The sequence below is a fragment of the Parus major genome, chromosome 19 (assembly GCF_001522545.3).
Source record: "Parus major isolate Abel chromosome 19, Parus_major1.1, whole genome shotgun sequence".
NCBI lineage: Eukaryota > Metazoa > Chordata > Aves > Passeriformes > Paridae > Parus > Parus major.
This window is the reverse complement of record NC_031787.1, coordinates 3,694,091-3,713,201: the sequence shown is the minus strand read 5'-3', so window position 1 is coordinate 3,713,201 and position 19,111 is coordinate 3,694,091. Positions and strand designations below refer to the sequence as shown.

Here is a 19,111-nt window from a genome sequence, read left to right as displayed (position 1 = left end):
CTGCTGCCATTTCTGGTGGCATCCCTGGAGCCTCTGCTCATGGCCCTGCTGGTGCTGCTGGTGGCACTGGTGCCGTCACCAATGTCCCTGCTGGTGCCAGCGGGTCACCGCGATGGTGTCTCCAGTGGGGACACGGCTGATGGTGTCGCTGGTGTGTGTTCTCCTCGTGCCACCGCCGATGGCCGCAGCGGTGGCTGTGGCGTGGGAGCCCCTCGTGTCTCCGCTGCTGTCCCCGGCCCCGCTGTCCCCAGCCCCGGTGTCCCCGGTCCCGCTGTCCCCGGTCCCGGTGTCCCCAGCCCCGCTGTCCCCGCTGCCATTGCCCACAGCGAGTCCTCCCGCCCGCCTGGGGGCGCTGTGAGGCCGCTGGAAGCACCGAGCGGGCGGAAGTGACGTAGCGGAAGTGAAGCAGCGGCCGCCATAGCAACGGCGGGATGAACGCGCCTCCGGCCTTCGAGTCCTTCCTGCTCTTCGAGGGCGAGAAAAAGTGAGGGGATGCGCGCGGGGCGACTAATTAACCCTAATTAGACCGAGGGGGGTGGGGTGAGGGGAGGGATCCCGGGCCTTTCCTCCATTCCCCCGCTGTTCCCTGGCCCGCACGGGTCGATGACGTCCCTGTATCCCGTGATGATCCCTCAGGATCACCATCAACAAGGACACCAAGGTGCCCAACGCCTGCTTGTTCACCATCAACAAGGAGGACCACACGCTGGGGAACATCATCAAGTCGTAAGTTCCAGCGGGGAGGAAATTTCGGGGGAGGTTTGGGGCTTTTCCGCCCTTCCTTTCAGCGGTTTGGTTTTTATTATTCCGGTTGCAGGCAGTTGCTCAAAGACCCGCAGGTGCTGTTTGCAGGGTATAAGGTCCCACACCCTCTGGAACATAAAATTATCATCCGTGTCCAAACCACGCCGGATTACAGCCCCCAGGAGGCTTTCACCAATGCCATCACGGACCTGATCAGTGAACTCTCCCTTCTGGAAGAGAGGTTCAGGGTAAGGTTATTTTTTTTTTTTTTTTTTCCTTAAAACTATTTTGGGCTTGTTGTAATTAATCTAAGGGGTCGTGTGTCTGAAAGCTGCTGGGTTTTAGGGTTGTGAATTAATTCAGGTCACCCTCCTTGTGCTGTTCAGCTGCTGTCAAAGCATGGCAGAGCCTGACTGCTCTTAAGTGCATTTGTATTTTCTTTTATTTATTTTTTTTTCTTCTCTAGACAGAACTCTGGGTCTGTATTTTCACTTCTCGTTGCTTCATTGATTTAGCCCCTGAATTCTGGGATTTTATCTGCCTAAAATATTGCTCAGACAAAATCAGGGAGACTGTGACTGAGGTAGTACCTCTAATGTGCTGGGAAAAGGCACCAGGGCACCCATTTGTAAATAAGTTTGGATTTTAATTTCACTGTCATTTATTCTAGTTGCTGTAGAGATTTCCACTGGGGGTTGTTGTGATTCCCAGAAGAGTCAGGAATGATTAAACATCCAGCTCAGTAACAACTCTTGTCTCAGCATGTGTATTTTTGCTTTTCAGGTTGCTATTAAGGACAAACAAGAAGGAATTGAATAAAATACTCCCTTTGGAGCAAGACTGTTACTTCTGAGGCAGAATAATGTGTCTGTGATTGGATGAAATATTTAAACCTCCATTCATGGCAAATATTTTCCCCCTTGTCCCACTTCTGTTTAATTTTTGACAGCAGCAATATTTTGAGTTTGGGGTTTGTTTCATTTCATAGTTGACAGGCACTTTGCCAAGAGAATAAATGTCATGTTGGAGTTGGTGGATAAGTCATTAAAGTGATTTTTAGTTTTCTAATTGGAGCCTTAAGGCAAATATTTGTCCTGGGCTGTTGGGGAGGTTGTTGTGGGTACAATTCCAGCATGAGAAGCTGCTCAGTGACAGCTCTAGATGAACTCTGCTTTTCCTGCCAAAAACTCCAGGCACTGCCAGCTGAACTGGTATTTTGTTTTATTAACTGTCATCTCTATAAAACAAATGCACAAATTGTGAAAACTTACAGTAAAAGAAACCGGATGTTTACAATGAACTGATGAGTTTAACAAACTCTTAACCTTGGTTTTGTTTTTTTTTTTTTTTTTTTTTTGTTTTTTTTTTGTTTTTTCTCTCCATCTTGCACATAAAGCTGGTCTAGAAAACGCTGATGGGCACATGGGTAACAGTCACTAATACTGCACTAGGTCAAAGCACGGGGGTGGAACTGTGGCACAGGGAACTATGACTTCTTCCAGATTGCTGTTATGTTCACACTGGTCAGCACAACAAGGTAGGTGAAGGCAGGGTCTGCTACCACGTTGTTCACCAGGATTTCAGGAGGCTGCTCCCCATTCACCCGGAGCTCCGGCCACTTGAGGATCTGTGGGAGAGCAGAGGGGGTGGTGGAGTGCCTGAGGGGGAGGCAGAGGATCTTCCTTTTTCTGAGGGGCTGGTGGAGCTGTGGGATACACTGAAGGGCCAGGGTTTAGCTCAAAGGGCCTTGAGCAGGGAGGGACAAGTGACAACAGCTGCACCTCAGTCCCAGAGGAACTGACTGGGAGCTTGGCAATGCACTTCCAAATAAAACCTGAGGAATCACAGAATGGTTGAGGTTGGAAAAGACCTCCCAGAGCATCGAGTCCAAGCTGTGACTGAGCAGCACCTTGTGCAGCAGAGCTCTGGGTGGCACCTCCAGGGATGGCAGTGTCTTCCACTACCTGAATAATCCTTTCAGTGAAGAAATAATGGAACACGGGGTCACTTCATGTCTAATGTAGCTCCAGACCAGTGGGTGAGAGCCTTTGGAGTGTTTGTGGTTGTCCTTTCAGAGGGACAGGCAAGGGAGCAGTGACTGCCCAAAAGAGAATCATCTCCAGAGGGAAACACTGGGCAGAAAAAGGGTGAGTGAGCACAGGGAAGCAGTGAGCCCTTTCCTGCCAGGGAATGTTCACTCTGGCTTCCCTCCCTGGGAGATGTGGTGCCTGCACACCTGTGCTTTTGTGCCCCTCAGTTTAACCACCACCATTTTTTTAGGGCTCTTCTAGGAAGAGCTGCAGGGGGTGACAGGTTTGCTTTGCAGCTCCTCATTCCTGTCCCAGCCTTGACACGCTCTCCACGCTCTGGAGATTGTTTTTATTTGTGAGGGTCAGGTGTGGAAAAACAAGGCATGTTCTGGGATAAGCCTGCTCAGGAGACTGGGATCAGCTGCCCTGGGGTGGAAAGGAGGCCCAGGGAGCACCTCAGACCTACCTGTGTGGGAGAGATGCTCCGCTCCGAGCGCTTCCCCTTCGCAGAGCCCCAGGCCGTGGTGTAGTTGGAGAGGTCGTACATCCACACACTGCCATTCTCATCCCCACAGAACACGTACTCTTTTGCTGTGAGAGCAGAACAAAAAGCTGGAAAACGAGTGTGGAGCTGGGAGTTTGTTCTGCTGTAAAGCAGAGCTCCAGGAGAGCTGCAGGATCTCAATGAAGGGTGCCAAATTTCAGCAAAATTCCCTTACTGGCACAAAAATATGAATCTACCTTGCTCTGTAAGAATTAATTTGAAGATAAAGCAGCTGTCTTTAGTGTAGAGAAGCTAGTGCTAAATGCTTTGGGATTACTCCTGATATTTTTTAGACTGGTTTTGGGAAGTGCTGACTGGATCAGGTTTGTTTGTGGTGTTATTTCCAGCCAGCTGGTGCTGGGCTGAGGCCGTGCAGTGCTGGAGCTGCACTGCAGAGCTGCAGAGGGGAGAGCAGAGCTCTCTGATGGGCTCTGAAATCCAGGCCTCTGCCTCCAGCTCCAGGCTGCTCCCATGGATCAAAGGAGAGCCAGGAACAACTGGGAAAAGCATTACTCAGGAAATGAGTGCTCCCACCTGGGCAGGTGCTGAGTGTCAGGTAGGACATGTCTGTTGTGGACCACTCCAGCTCAGCCAGAATAACTGCAGACATTGTCCGTTGGCATCCTTTTCCCTTGGCATCAAAAGACCTGCTCCAGCTCCACAAATATATGCATCCTGGTTTGGAGCTCTTGGAAACTAGGGAAGAAAGGAAAGGAGAGGCTGTGGCAGCTGCTGGGAAGCCAAATGCATTAAGACAAAGGTGGTCCACCCAGAATATGAATTTCAAGCCATGGGATCTATCCAGCAGTAACTGTTTCCACCTGCTTTACCTTTATTTCAGGATAACTGGAGGCTGCAGAGAGATTTTCAGTGCTATGCTTATGTTCCTGAGCTGCAGAACAAGCATAGGCTATTTAGAAAGAGCCAGCCTGTGATGTGAAACCCCCAGTTCTCCTGAAAAAAAACACTGTTGCCACCAGCCCTGGAGCAGAAAGGGACTCTCCTCCTTTCCACACTGGCACTGTTTAGCCAAGTGTGCTCTCAGGGTTGTGTCCATCTGATTTCTGGTCCTGTCCAAGCATGGGTTTGCGCTCTAGGTGACATTTTTGGGAAAGACAAGCAACTCTGGGAGACAACTCCATCCTGTGCAGCCCCTACAAAGCTAAAGAGGCTGTCACACCCTTTTCAGCCCCTCTGCTTGTCATGCTGGCATCACCCTGCACATGCTGAAGTGTCCCACTGTTTTTGGGATTGTGTTTATACTCACCAACAACATCATCATTGAGAAAAGCCAACCCATCAACCCTGTGAGATGTTGTCATGCTTTCCTCATCAGGAAACTGGAATATGGCTTCAAAAGGCCTAGAGCAGGGGAAAGGGTGAAATGAGCCAAGTCCTGAACAGCCAGCAGTGAAAGGGCACCCTGCTGCAGAGCCCAGAAGGAAATTTGTGTGTTAGTGAGTGTCCTGCCTAGCCCAGATGAATTCTCACTTGAATTTACACTTTTGGTTACCTGGGTTTATTAATCCAGCAGATGCCTGTTTGCTCAACAAATTGTTTCACTCCATCCTGCAAAAGCAGGCATCAGGACATTTGTCAGCAGGGCATGACTTTACTTGCTTCTCCCTTGTAATTTTGTCCTGAGCTCTCACAGGGTGCCAGTTTCCTGGGTTACCTCACGTACCAGGAGCAGGGGAGGCCTCACTGTGAGACTGGAAATCAATCCAAAAATTTACACTCCGTTACACTACTTGGAGATGACACACCCTTAAGTTTAGGGGTATTGGATTACACTCCTGCCAGCCTTCCTGCAAAGCAGCCTGCAACACCTGCAGACTGCAGCTTTAAAAAAGCTCTGAACAGTCCTTGAACATCATACTCCTATTTTTTCTGGTCACTTTGGGAAGATAGGCTGTTTTAAGTTTGGTGGGATGTGCTGCTTTTGCTCTGACCTCCTCAGAAATCAAGCTTTTGCTAGGACTATCCCTTCTTGTTATGGAAAGCAAATGCAGACCCCCAGCTTGTGGTTCTCACCTGCTTTTTTGTCCTTTATCCAGTTTTATGTTCCAGGCAAAGCAGCCATCTTCACAGCCTGCCAGCAGGTACTGCTCTGGGCAGGTGGGGACCAGGGCAATCCGTAGGGGGATAGAAGCTGTTTCCAGCACCAGCAGCTGGCTAAAAAAAATCAAAAAGAAAGCAGAGAACAAGAAGTGCTGCTGTGTCATGACAGTTACAGGCTTTTGGACTGGCCACATCTGGTTTTTGAACCCTTACCTTGCTTTGAAATTGTAGTCACAGTCTGGAATCCCAATATCCCAGAGTGCAATTCGCTTGTCATAGGATGCAGCTGTGGGACACAGAAGAGAAGCAGTGACACTGCTGCTCATCTGGCTCTTCTCGTGCTAGCTGGCAACTCTGCCTGAGTCACAGTCACCCTCTAAGGCTCATTAAAGCACAGCAGCAGCCCCAGAGGCTCCTGGCCCAGCACTTCCCAGACACTGTCACACATGCACAGTCAGTGTGTGTTTGTGTTCTTATCCTGTGCTCTAAGAGGGGCAGATAAAACAAAGTTTGTATCCTGGCGTCCATTACCGAGTTGTGGCTTCACAAAGTTTTTAGTTAGTGGCCCTCTGAGCTCGTTTCTGGTCAGGGCTCCTGGTGGAATCTAAAGTAAGAGCTCCAACCTCTACTGTCAGGCAGACTTTATTCCACATATCCATGGCTTACTGTGTTCACACCCATAACAGCTCCCACTGGGAAAGTTAGGCACTGACAAAGGGTGAGAAACATCACTGGACACAGGAACAGTTCTAACAGATTACTCTGAGTAACCTGGACCCTCATCAGATGGCAGCCCTCAAATTCAGAGTTTGTTGGTGTCCCCTCCTCAAAAAGGATGCAAATAATGTCCCTTAATTACTCTAAATTTTTCTATGAAATATAATGAGTCTTGCTGTCCACACCATTATATAGCTGTGCTACCAACCTCCTTATCCCTTCCACCACCCTCCTTATCCTTTTCTCTGCTTCTCCTTTTGGCACTCCTGAGCTTGTTCTTGAGAAGTAACCTCCATTCTTAAAAAAAAAATTCCTCTTGTAATGGTTCACGTAACACTCTAACCACTCCAGGATGTGGGCAATTGTAAGCAAGAGAAACAATGTGCTGTGGAGTGCAGGTGTGGCCTGAATGGCCCTGTACCAGCTCGCTGTACAGCCTGACAATGCAGCTGCAATTTGTAACATGATGGTTCATTAGCAGTCCATGAGCCACAGCCTCTGTGGGCCCTACTGTGTGGCAAAGCTCTGCTTGACATCAGGACCTGAATAGAAATCTCAGATGAGGCATAGAACTCACATAAAAAAAATCAAAATCAATTAAGTACATTGTTGGATAAAATGAAACCAAACAGCCCATAATAGGCTGCTGTGCTGGAGGGGAGCCCTGCCACTGCCTGGCTCCCAGCTGCCTTCTCTGCTATTCTTCTTACTCATCCCCGTGGAACAGATCCACTTCTGGGCTCGTTTGTGGCTGATGTGTGTGTGACAGCCACCCTGAGAGCCACCAAGGGAGAAACAGGAGCTGCTGCACCTCAGCTGAAGAGCCAGGCTCTGGCTGAAACAAGCTGCTCCTGCTGGAGATTGCTGCCACAGGACAGTGACAATGTTCTCTCCCTAACACCTGTCTGTGCCTTTTGTTCATGTGTCCCTGCATGCCCTGCTGACAACTGCCCTTGTTAAGAAAGTCCTGACTTTTCCACATCAGAACGAAAACCAGGGATTCTGAAGCTGACTTACTGAAGAGGTGAGTCTCTTGGGTTGGGCTGAAGCAGACAGTAGCAATGGGCTTTTTGTGAGCCTTTATCTCTCCGTAGCAGAAGTCGGCTGCCACGTGGATCAGTTTGACAATCCCTCTCCTCCCCGCAGCTGCCAGGATGTTGTGAGCTTTCTTGCGGCTGTCGCTGATTACCATCGTGAGGGTTGTCCATGCAACGCTGAAGAACTCCTGGGACAGGAGGAAAACGAGACTGGGGTGACAGAGAACAGCCAGCAGGGTGGTGGCTGTTAGCTCAGAGAAAAGACAACTGTCACAAGTGACACTTACTACTCAGACCTACTCAGGTGAAATGACATGACTATTTAAGATGGAGCATCAAAACACAAAACAGCTCTCAGAAGAACATAAAATAGACAAAGAGGATATTTATTCCTCTTTGCTGTCAAGCAGGCTCAGCAGCCAGACACATCTGTATGAATACTGGCAAGCTAATCTCCAAAACTAATCAAAAAATAAACCCAAAGCAGGCTAAAAGGATAAGCAAGTAATGTTTTCTATCTATCTATCTTCATCCTAACATCTGTCCACACTAACACTTTCAGACCTCTTTGTAATATATATTATGCATGTGTGTAATTATTACAGGTTGTGGTATTCCCATTCAATGCTTACCCTTCCCACTTGCAACCCACCTCTGTAGCCACTTTATACTTTTTCAGCACCGTCCCTGTCTCACAATCAATCAGACAGACAGATTCCCCTCCACAGGTTGCCACGGTTCTGGAGGAGCTCACAATGGGATCTGAAAGAGGAAAAGAATGGGTGAGAAGTTCCCAGGTTCAGGGATAACACACGAAGACTGCAGCTTATCACTGCCTGGTGCTCTCCCAGTCTCCTGTCTTCAAAGTCAAAGGAGAAATATGTAAGCAAGTCTCTTCCTGACAACGGAGACTATGGCTTGAAAGAGCAGGGGTCTAAGGCATGGAGTCCGCTGGGATTCCAGAGCCAGGTGGTTCTGGGAATCCTGCAAACCTCTTTAAGAGCTCACCTTTCCTGGCTCCAGAGTCTAGCACTGGCTCGAAGACACCGGACCAGAGCTGCGTTTTAAAATCCTCGCGGCTGTTGCCTTTACTGTGACACTGAAGAAAATGCAATGGCTCTGCACTGACATCCTCCTACAATAAACCATCCACATTTAGAAAATTCATTCCCCTGACACGCTCTGTGATTGCCTTGACAGAACCCTCTACTGAACACAGCAATCTGAGTTAAACTCAAGTATTTTTCAGCCCTTCTGTGATATGGAGAACAGGAGAGACTGAGGTGCCACAATGCTCAAGACTCCTAAGGCAGCAGGGAACTGTTTAGCAAAGATGTGCCCAGCAGACCCCAGCAGAGAACCCCATTTCCTATAGCAGAGAAACATGAAAAACCCTTTAGATTCCCACTGGCCTGAGCTGAGGGGGAAACACCTTTCCCCATGCAGCCACTGGTTTGAGCTGAGAGCAAGGCATGCCAGTCCCATTTCTAAGCACAGACTTTCAGTGCACCACCTCAGAGCGCTGGTCCATCCATCCCCCAGAGGGGATCCACTGGGGTCTCCTGGGGAATCCTTTCTCTCCCTTGATGCCTCTGAGAGATTTAAAACAATGACAAAAAAACCCAAACCAAAACTCACAATATATTTGGTGAACTATGAGCTCCAGGCTGTGCAGAGCTCTGTAGAAACCTGAAGGCAGCTCCTCCCACTATAAACCAAGAGGCCCAAAACCAGGCCCAAGGGGACTGATAGATGTACCTTGCGCTTGGAATTCTTCACGGGGGTCAAGGTAATCACGCCGTTGTCCTGCTCCTGGCTTTTCTGTTCCCCTGTTATCTGGCTGGATCTTCTGTTGCTTTGCCCCTTGGGAAACTGCTCCCCATTCTTCTGTGTCCCTTCAGCTCCCTGCTCAGGGGCTGTCTCCTTGGCTGGTTGGTTTGATGTTCTTGGTTTATCAGGAGCTGGGTCATCCTCCACACGACTGGATTTTTTGGGATTAACTGCAGCTTCCTCCTCAGTGTTTGCCTTGGTCTTGGACCTCTTGTTTCCAGGGCTTGATTTTGAATGATTTCTTTTCCTCTTGCTGGGTGTTACTGTGACCTATAAGGCATGTTGTTATGTTGTCAGGTTCTGCAGAAGGTTTTTAGCTCCCCCAAGATGTGCAGATAATTTATAAGTCAAAGATATTAATTATTCAAATGCAAGTACCCTCCCACACTTACAGAGTGGGTTCCAGGAATCAGAGAGTCCAGAGCTGCAGGGTTCCTAGAGGCAGAAGGTAATGAAAACCACACAGCCAGCCTCCTTTTCAGCTCTCTTCCCCTGTCTCAGTTATTTGCAATTTACATATGGTGTGGAAAAACAAATCTGGCCTATGGACCACAGGGGTTCAATCTGCAGCCATTTCCAAGCAGGCAAACACCAGCAGAGTCTGGCTAGGCATCAGCCCAGGTCTCTAATTAAAATATCCCTTCCTAGAGGAGGTGGAGTGTGTAGGACTGCACTCATGAAATGTTTTTGGTCCTCTACGAGAATGGAAACTCTCTGAGGGAGCAACCTGACCTTCATATTTCTGGGAAAGCTTCAATCTGGCTGTAAAGAAGAAGCCTGAGCTGTTGGATTCAAGTTGGATCCTGAGACTGCCCCTGTGGTTACCAAAGGGTCATAAATATGAACTGACAAAAGCTGCTGAATTCCCAGGAAACAGAGAGAATATTGCTAATGTAACTGGAAAAATCACCTACCTGAGCCACGTTTTCTGCAGCTTCTGTGGGGCTTTCTGTGCTTTCTTCCTCATTCTCATCTGTCTTTTCCTCTGGTTCAGTATCAGAGTTTAACTCCAGACCTAGTGAGTATGACAGAAACTCTTCTGCAATCATTTTCACCTGAGAAACAAATGGATATGTTAAAAAAGAAAAAAAAAAAAAAAAAAAGGAAAAATAGCCACAGCATGTCAAGCTCTGATGTGTCATGGCACAAAGAACTGCTTTGCTGAGTTTTTAATATCTGCTCCCATTATTCTGTGTGAATTTCACAAGTGGTGGTGGAGTCCCCAGCTGACATTACATGACCCAAGAACTTCACTTTGTCATGGGCATTCAGAGTACACAGCTGTGGAAACAATAGCACAGCAACAAAATAAGACAAAGGAGAGAGATGGAAGCCTCAATTGTGTATATGAACATAAAAATAAAACAAATGTTACAAACTAAATGGTGTCTTTCCCTGCTGGGAGCAACTACACTTCTGTCATTATCTTTTCTCTTTCATCAAGAGTAAAGGTTACCATTAAATTAATTTGCAAATAATTAAGTATTAAGGATACTGCAGTCTGATTAATTAGTACAAGTATCATTATTGCTAATGAATTAAAAACCAATGTTGAATGACATTTCAACTTGGTGCACATTTAGTCCTGGTGGTCTATAACTGCTTAACAAAGCAGTGAAGAAAGACAAAAAGTGATACCACTAGTCAGCTAGAGCACCCAAATCCATGGAGTGTTTTAATCCAGTCCATGCAGAACCAGGAGCAGGGTCCTTGCCTGGAGAACAGGAGGGTGAGTGGGATGTCACCTACCCGCCAGCGGGTGAACTCGCTAAGTGTGCTGGGTCCATACACCACATTGGTCTGTACTGACTTCAGGAACTTTTTCTTGATGGACTTCACCTGCTCAGCTGTGTATTTCTCAGGGAGTTGGTCACGGAAGAATTTTTCCCAGTGAGCAGTAACCTAGGCAGAAAGACTGAGTTTATTCAACAGAAAAGCACAAGAGAACTTGTGAAAGCATTTAAGAAATGGCCCACCCTGAGTGCTGCACCCTACACGATGACATCACCTTATTTATTCACATTTAAATGACCACTTCAGCTAATGAGAGTCAGTTCCTCTGTACCAAGCTGGAGTGTGGCTAAGCAGACACTGTCAGCATGGACCCCTTTAGAGAGATACCTGGACTCCAAAAGGCTGCTGATCTACAGGATGCTCACCTGCCAGCACAGTTTACTGCTCTGATGGGATGAGCAGTAACACATCCACCACCAGCATTTGGACCAAACATCCACCACCAGCATTTGGCCCATTTTGCAGGCTGGGCTCAGATCATACCACAGGTACTACAAACCACTTGAAGCTTGTTTGCAGCTCTGTCACTACCCTGAGCACAGGATTTAGTTATTTCTGAGGTGTTTAGAGGTTAAGGAAATATTTCCACATCTTACCTTGCTGGTGAGCTTACGGCTGTTGACATGCCTCACATGGTTGGCCAGTTTGGTTATGTCCTTGCCATTGAGTAGACGAAGATTTTGCAAAAGAAACATTACTTTATAATCATCATTGAGCTAGAAAGAGAAAACATTTGAGTTATAAAATTTGTACATGTGTACTTTACATTGTACTTTATCTTTAGTCCTTGATTAAAATACAGCCTTTATGAGAATGATATTTTTAGTAAGGAAAAGCAATTTCTTAAAATCTCCTCAGGATTTTCAACTTGAATTTCACATTTTAGGTGTGAATTAATGTTCTCTATGAGCTGGGATATTAAACTGCAAACAGAGCTGCCCAACCCTCAGGCAGTGCTAACATCCAGCACTGGGTGAGGGCTGTGTAACTGCTCATCTGCAGGGCCTGAGTGCAAGGCTGGGAGCTCTGCTCATATCCCTGAACTCTAACACAGGGGAAGGCCTGTCCTGCCTCCAGTGATGGAATTCCAGCAGGAATTCCTGGAGTCAGATGCATTTTAAGTCAGATAGCTTGCCATACACACACACACATACTGTCAGTGTACAACAGTAAATAAGCATGTGGGGATGGAGAGTGGCTGATGCCAGCTCACAGCACAAGTAAAATCAGTTTGGGATGTTTGACTTGTACAGTCAGCAGATCCTCCTGGGAGCAGTCAAAATCTGAACCAGAGTAACCACCAAGTTTAAACCCTCATCTGAGGACCCAGTCTGCTTTTCTAGAGCAGCGGGCACTAAAACTAACAGAGATATTAGGAAATAAAACTAGCATTTGATATTAGGAAGAAACTCTTTACTGTGAGAGTGGTGATGCACTGGCACAGGTTGCCTAGAGAAGCTGTGGCTGTCCCATCCCTGGGACTGTTTTAGACCAGACTGGATGGAGCTGAAAGCAACATGGTCTAATGGAAGGTGTCCTGTCCATGGCAGCGGGTGGAACAAGATGAGCATTAAAGTCCCTTCCAACCCAAACCTTTCTGTGATTGTGTGTTTCTGTAAGAACAACTCTACACAGTCATTACTGTATTTTACACTAGCATGAGCATAAGGTACTGTGCCTGAGAAGTCACCCAAGACAGGACTTTGGCAGAGAGAATCAGGATTTCAAGACACAGATTTTAATACCCGAGTGGTTTTGGGGAAGTCATTTCTGCAGATTGAGAAATAGTGGCACAAAGGGGTTAAATGCCACACAAAGGCTGGCTGCTTTCTCAAATGCCCTAGCACCTGCTGCCCAAGAACAATATATAAGAGCTTTGCACAACTGCTGTTTGTTTGCCTCTCTGTTTAATGTTAGGAGGGGGGTAACTCACTGTCAAGTACACATTGTTCTCATAGGTGAGCTCCTCAAGCAGAGGGAACTGTTTCAGGGCAGTTACATCTTCCAGCTTGTTATTGTTGCAGTTCAGGACTCGCAGATCAGGGAGAGTTAGGCTGTTGGGAAATTTGTCCAGTAAATTATCAGAGAGATCAAGTTTCTGCAGGTGCCTCAGGCGGGAAAACAAGCGTGGGTCTAAATCTCCGGTCTTCAATTGCAGCTTGGACAGGCTGAAAACAAAAAAAATCCACAAAACCCATGAACTACCTGCAGCTCACTGGAAGAACAAATGCTAATTTTGTAGCACAGACAGTCCCACCTGTTGGCACCTCAGTCCAGTACAATTCCCTGGGTACAATTGACCCAACCTGCTTTTTCTGGTGGCAGCATTCTGGGTTGTGAGCACACTGTGGGATAGCTGATGTGTCTGAGCTAACAGCCACCATCAGAGACTCAGGTCTGCCAAAGTACAATTAACTTGCAATTCAGATAATCTCCTAGGGGTAACTGAGCTGGCTGGGAGCACTAAATCACCAGAAAAGTTCTTATTTTATAGAAAAAATTACTGCACCTCTAAAAGGTTTGGTATTTTATTACTGTGCAATGTTGATTCAATAAGGAAAGCTGTGTCAATTCAAGACACCATACCCTTGGTCTACCCTGTCCATAGAAAACACTACATTAATTATTTCATACTTCAGGCCAAGTGCAGAGTCTGTCCCCAAATAATTTGGTTGTTTTCAAAGAACTAACTCGACAAAAAAAGTGATTTTTCCACTTATTTTACAGTGATTTTTGCTGCAAAATCTTCCAGTGGTAAAGGCAGAAATTCACCTAACAAAATCCCAAGACTGCCACCAAAACAGAAGAACTCTCTTCTGAAAGAGGAAGTGGTACAATATTAATGAGGGGAAAAGAAATATCCCTTCTCTGTAAGAAAGTGAAAACCACATATTATAAGCAGGGTCATTTATATTTGGTTAGATCATTTAGGTGAGCTCCAAGGGGAGCTTCCAGCCCTGGCAGCCAACATCTCTTGAGGGCATAAGCTTGAGTTCCTTTAACAAACAGAATCTGTCTCTAATGACTAGTTTAAAATAAAGGCTTCTAGATATTAATGAAGTGTGACTAAATGAGACAAGTAAATCCAGAAAGCAAGATCCTTTCTCCTTCACTTGCCATCTCAGAAGTGTAACCAGCCAGTCAGAGCTGATAAGAAAGGTTGAGGATAATCCAGCTGGCTGCAGAGCTGTGACTGTGGTGTCCTTTTGGAGAAAAACTCAGTGGTGTTTTCCAAACAGACTTTCTGAAATACAACCAGTACGAAGCCGCATGGAGAATGCCACGCTCCAAAAATCCACACCTTCAAACATTTCCCCACCACTCTGTTAACAGTGATACTCCTCAGAGAAACATGTGAGTTTCTCCCTAAAAATAATTACTTTAGCACAAAGCAAACTGAAAGAAATAACTTTAAAAAGTACATGTGAAACCCAAACCCCCTGACATCAGCAACAATAACAACAAAGGTGCCAGCCAGAAAATGGCCAGCTGAGCCACTTGGATTGGCCAGCTCTGGAACAGTGAAATTCCACTGTGTTAAACATTTGGAAAGACACATATTTGCAATGACATCTTTTAAGGACCAGAGTGACAAAACTGGTTTTAGTGGTCTTCAAGTGATTCAGAGTTTATTCTCTCCCTCTGCAATGTTTGAGGTAGTAGGACAACTGGGTTTAGAAGAGATGAAATATGATGGAGGGAGAGGAAAATGGAAGGGAAATAATGCCAAAAATACTTAAAAAACCCTCTGAAATCCATGCTGGAAGATTCTCTTATTCATATTAAGCAATTGCTAGCCAGTATCCAAGGGCTTTAGGGGTAGGGATGATACCTTGGGGTTAAGAAATCAGGATCCAGCCTTGAGCAGTTTCACAGAGAGAATGACAGCAAATATACAATAGAAATGGAAAAAAAAAAGGTGACATCTGTCAATAACCTCTCTAGTGAATACAGTGCCACCACTACTCTCTGATCCTGCACTGGGAATGCCCTCTCAGTTCTGTGCTTTGAAACGTGCTTTTCAAAGTAAAAAATGTTTAGGGGAAGAAAGACACACAGACAAAAAGACTGGCAGGTTGAATTCATCTGGAATTTTCCATGGGGCTGTTTGCACTTACTTCAGCGTCTCAATCTTTCGGAGCCTCGTAGATCTTGGAACTGCTCTTTCCAAAAGAAGTTCTGTAGTAATCTTTGACATTTTTAATCTCCACCTCTCTGCTGGAATCACTGATCAGTCAGGCGTAGGATGTCTTCTGGTTACCTTCCTGATAAAACAAAAGGGAACAAGAGGAAATGCTTTCAACAGCTCCAAGGGAGAGAAAAAATTTTATGAGGTTATCTACTGATTTTGCTGCTGTGTTGGAAGTCACATTTTTTTACTTGGTTGAAATGAACATGGCAGAGACTATTATTAGATTGGGCACAGGCTCCCAGCACGCTGATCCAATCCATCTCCAAAACAACAGGGATACATCCCATGGCTGTTGGATTGACAGACTTGCTGCAGGTGAAAGCTGTCCCTGAGCGATGGCATTCAGGACCAGGACAGCATCACAGGCACTGTTTGTGCCTCTCCTGGGCTCTGCTCCAGGAATTCCAACAGTCTTTCAAACAAAAAGCAGCAGTAAGAGTCAATACACCTGCTGTGAAGGTTTTTCTCCCAAGAAAGTGACACTGTGCTCACTGGCCTGACCAGCTAGACAGACTCTTAGCTGATGATTTCTAAATTCCCCAAAATTTTTAACAACTAAATTAATCAGCAGAAATTTAAACACACAACAACCAAGGACATAATTTCCTCATCAAGGAAAAAAAAAAATCAACAGTGTTCTCTGTCTTGTTGGCAATTAACTGATGTTTCAGTACACACACATACACAGAGGGATATGCTGATATTTGGAATAACAATGCTGACAGGGCCAAAAGAGCTCCATGAAATGACTGGTTGAGGTCTTCCCACTCTTCCTGACACAGATTCCAAGAGAGGGAAATAAAAGAGAACAGAGCTCCAAGGCCAGGCTCGCTCCTGTCTTTCTGTGTTAGATCAACGCTGCCTAAATGCCACTCCAGCACATTATGAGGAGCACACGGGGCACTGAGCTGTCCTTGGGCTTGGTTTCAGCAGCACCACACACCTACAGCACCTGCAACATTGTTTGATGAGCAACGGGGCACTGCAATATTGTATACACTGAAATACTGTACAGGAGCACAAAGAGCTGAACTGAAAACCACTTTAAACAGCAGCTATTTGGGATTTGATCTGACAGAGCCTTCGCTGTGAGCCAAACCACAGGGTCAGGCTGATCCAACCAAACCTCCCTCAGACCCTGTGCCTCTAATAAAAATGTGACACCAGTGACTGTGGATGCTCCCATCGCCCTGTCCCTGGCACACTGACACCCCAGACACAGCTGTGACACGGCAGGAGCTGCAGGGAAGGCCAGACATGGCATGTCCCATCCCCACAGCATCGCGGGTGATGCCGCAGAGGGAACGTTCGGTTATCCCGGGAGCTGCTGACCCCTCCTGCCCCACCGCAGCTCCCGGGATGAAGCCCCAGAGCCAGGCATCCCCCTGACCTGAACGTGTTTGCTCGGAGCTGCCCCGGGACGCGATGCGCGCCATGCCCCGGGGGTGAAACGGCCACGGATGCCGGGCTGTCTGCGCACGCTGAGGCGGCCTCCGGGCCGCGGGGTATCATCGGCTGCGGGCGCAGGCCGTGGCTCCGCCCGTGGGCAGGCCCGAACCGGGCCGGGCGGGGCAGGTGCGGCCCTGGCCCGAGGCCTCGCCCGTCACCGCCGCCTCCGGACACCGAGCACCGCGGGGTCCGGCGACGGCCGCGGCCTGAGGCGCCCTCACGGGGCGTGCGCCGCGCCTACAACTCCCGGCGTCCCTCGCGGCGCCGAACAGCGGTGCGGGGCCCGGGCGCGCCGCGGGGGCTGCTGGGAGCGCGAGTCCGTCCGCACCCCCCCCTCCACCCCCGCTGCCCGGCCCCGCGGCCTGCGCCCAGCCCCGCTGCCCTCACCTGGAAGCGGCCGGGGAGGAGGAAGAGGAGCCGGGGAGGAAGGAAGGGCGGGAGGAGGAGGAGGAGCGGGAGAGTGGGGGCTGTGCCCTCGGCGCAGCCGGCGAGATGCAGACGGCAGGCGGAGGGCCGGGCTGCGGCTGCAAGGGGATCCGTTCCTGCCTGCTCTGCGAGGGGCCCGCGCCGGCCGCTCCGCCCCCGCAGGTACCGGGGAGGGGGCGGGCGGCGGGGCGGGGCGGCGGGAGGAGCCGGGGGGCGGCGGGGGGCGCCAGCCGTGGCCCCTCGGGGCGGGGCGGCTGCGGGACCCCCGTGCCCGGAGCGGGGCCGGGACCCCGGGGTCACACGACGGGGACGAGGCAGAGCCCCCCCCTCCCACGGGTATTGTGAATTGTTCACCTCAGTAACAGAAGCAGAGTCGGAGCTCACCTGAGCCTCACGTGTTACATTCACATCCATTTGTTACGGCTTACCCTTGTGGCCTGCGCGATTTTCATCAGCTTCCCTCATTCAACATTTATTGCTATGACAAATCATATCTCTACAGCAATACCCACCACTAATCTCCTTATAGCTGTGGCCCTGAGGATCGTCGGTTCTTTCCTGTCTTTTCCAGGATAAAGACATCACTAGGAAAGAAAGGCAGATTCAAACAAGCAACACAGTGATGCTGCAGCTGGAAAAAAAAAAAAGAGCAGGGAACAGTCGTTCCCCAAAAGCAACTGTAACATTTTTCTTGTCTGCAAGAACACTGTACAAGTTTTGATGCTGCAGTACCAAAGTTGCAGGGGTAAATAATGGAAATGTGTTATTGCTTTTTTTTCTTTTCCGTTGTCATTTCCACAGGGAGAAGATAATTTCACTTACTGTCCAGCAACAGGCCTAGCTAAAGGAAATGAGCACTCGGAATTTGCTGGCTGGGCATTTCCCTTTCCAGGGGTGTTCCTGGTGGAGGAGTTCATTAGTGAAGATGAAGAGTGTGAGATAGTGGAACTGATGGATCGAGACGACTGGAAACCATCACAGTCTGGCCGAAAGAAACAGGTTGGACTTTAGAAGCACATCTGATCTTAGATCCTTCTGGAAAAGGAAAGCTGTTTTCAGTTAAAACCCAAACTACTGAGATGTTTCATTAAGTGTTTTCCTTTGAAAGCTTTTTCTGAAATCAATGGCAGGAATTGCCTGTAATTGAAATCAACTTCTTGCAAAAATACGATAGTTACAACAAACAGTATTTGATGGTGTGTGTTCAAGCATTAAAGTTCACACTATCTCCAAGGGAAAGGTGGATGTTCAGATTTGGTTTTACTTTATAATTCCAGAGAGATTAATGTAGATTCACTGAGTCCTTTTGCAACCTGGCAACCAGGTCACTGGAAGAGATGAGAACAGAACTCTGCAGGAACAGCCTCTCCAAAAAGACTTGTCCTAGATTTTTCCTTTACACTAGCTTTTTCCTCCCTCTTCTTTTCCAACAGGACTACGGACCCAAAGTGAACTTCAAGAAACAAAGGCTGAAAGCTGGCAGCTTTACTGGCTTGCCAAGTTTCAGCAGGAAGATTGTGGCCCAGATGAAGGCGTGTGCTGTGCTCAGTGGTTTCCTACCTGTGGAACAGTGTAACCTGGACTACAGACCAGAGAGAGGCTCTGCCATCGACCCCCACTTTGATGACTGGTGGCTCTGGGGGGAGCGCCTGGTCAGCCTGAACCTGCTCTCAAAAACTGTGCTCTCCATGTCCTGCGATTCAGAGGACACCATCCAATTATTTCCCATTTCCAGTACGGAGGAATTAAGTCCTCCTGCACCTTTCACGCAGACATCAGCGTGCAGAAGTTCAGGAGAAGATGGAACCAAGAGCTTTTTGTCCCCAAGGCTGGTTCCAGGGAAGGAGGTGAGTGTGGCCATCCTCTTGCCCCAGAGGTCGCTGGTGGTGCTGCACGGGGATGCTCGGTACAAGTGGAAACACGGCATCCACCGCAGGCACATCGAGCACCGCCGTGTCTGCATCACCTTCAGGGAGCTCTCTGCCGAGTTCAGCGCCGGGGGGAGGCATGAAGGACTAGGCAAAGAACTGCTACAAATTGCTCTTTCCTTTCAAGGGAGACCCGTGTGACCAAGAGGTTGCATTTTGTTGGGAGAGGTGTAAAATGAGGTATGGCATTTGTACAACTCGGTTTATTTCTGAGCGGGGCGTAAGGAACCAGATGTGTGCAGAGATAAGCTCAATAAAATGAAAATTTAACAAACAAGTAAAAGGGGTGAGCTTCAAAACTTCCTGGGCAATGGGAGCTTTTAGGCCAAAGTCAAAAATGAGAGGTTGCATCCATTACC

The 19,111-nt window shown here is 48.0% G+C and overlaps 3 protein-coding genes and 1 long non-coding RNA gene across 8 annotated transcripts; 3 read left to right on the top strand and 1 right to left on the bottom strand.

Annotated features, from left to right (window-relative positions):
- Positions 1-368: 368 nt before the first annotated feature.
- LOC107212851 (RNA polymerase II subunit J) lies at positions 369-2,044 on the top strand. The gene is made up of 4 exons (XM_015646622.2): positions 369-484; positions 637-726; positions 818-992; positions 1,528-2,044. Exons 1-4 carry the CDS (start codon positions 432-434, stop codon positions 1,561-1,563), a joined length of 354 nt encoding a protein of 117 aa, XP_015502108.1. The 5' UTR covers positions 369-431; the 3' UTR covers positions 1,564-2,044.
- On the bottom strand, positions 1,949-16,828 carry LRWD1 (leucine rich repeats and WD repeat domain containing 1). 4 transcript variants are annotated; one of them, XM_015646614.1, is made up of 16 exons: positions 16,786-16,828; positions 14,876-15,022; positions 12,691-12,925; positions 11,354-11,473; positions 10,713-10,865; positions 9,878-10,018; positions 8,892-9,233; positions 8,142-8,268; positions 7,786-7,895; positions 7,114-7,321; positions 5,593-5,665; positions 5,353-5,493; positions 4,586-4,680; positions 3,853-4,014; positions 3,241-3,365; positions 1,949-2,371 (listed from the first exon to the last, which is right to left on the bottom strand). In XM_015646614.1, the coding sequence occupies exons 2-16, from the start codon at positions 14,953-14,955 to the stop codon at positions 2,231-2,233; spliced, it is 2,253 nt and encodes a 750-aa protein (XP_015502100.1). In that variant the 5' UTR covers positions 14,956-15,022; positions 16,786-16,828; the 3' UTR covers positions 1,949-2,230. The 4 variants fall into 4 exon arrangements, with proteins under 4 accessions (XP_015502100.1, XP_015502098.1, XP_015502101.1 ...); XM_015646612.3 differs by lacking the exon at positions 16,786-16,828 and adding an exon at positions 16,340-16,515; XM_015646615.3 differs by lacking the exon at positions 16,786-16,828 and adding an exon at positions 15,128-15,326.
- LOC117245308 lies at positions 2,167-8,300 on the top strand. 2 transcript variants are annotated; one of them, XR_004499906.1, is made up of 2 exons: positions 2,167-2,281; positions 7,058-8,300. It is a non-coding gene; the product is annotated as an uncharacterized LOC117245308 (long non-coding RNA). The 2 variants fall into 2 exon arrangements; XR_004499907.1 differs by having other exon boundaries at positions 2,175-2,281; positions 7,062-8,300.
- A 41-nt stretch (positions 16,829-16,869) lies between the features above and the next one.
- Positions 16,870-19,035, top strand: ALKBH4 (alkB homolog 4, lysine demethylase). The gene is made up of 3 exons (XM_015646616.3): positions 16,870-16,986; positions 17,626-17,823; positions 18,258-19,035. The coding sequence occupies exons 1-3, from the start codon at positions 16,891-16,893 to the stop codon at positions 18,891-18,893; spliced, it is 930 nt and encodes a 309-aa protein (XP_015502102.1). The 5' UTR covers positions 16,870-16,890; the 3' UTR covers positions 18,894-19,035.
- Positions 19,036-19,111: the final 76 nt, after the last annotated feature.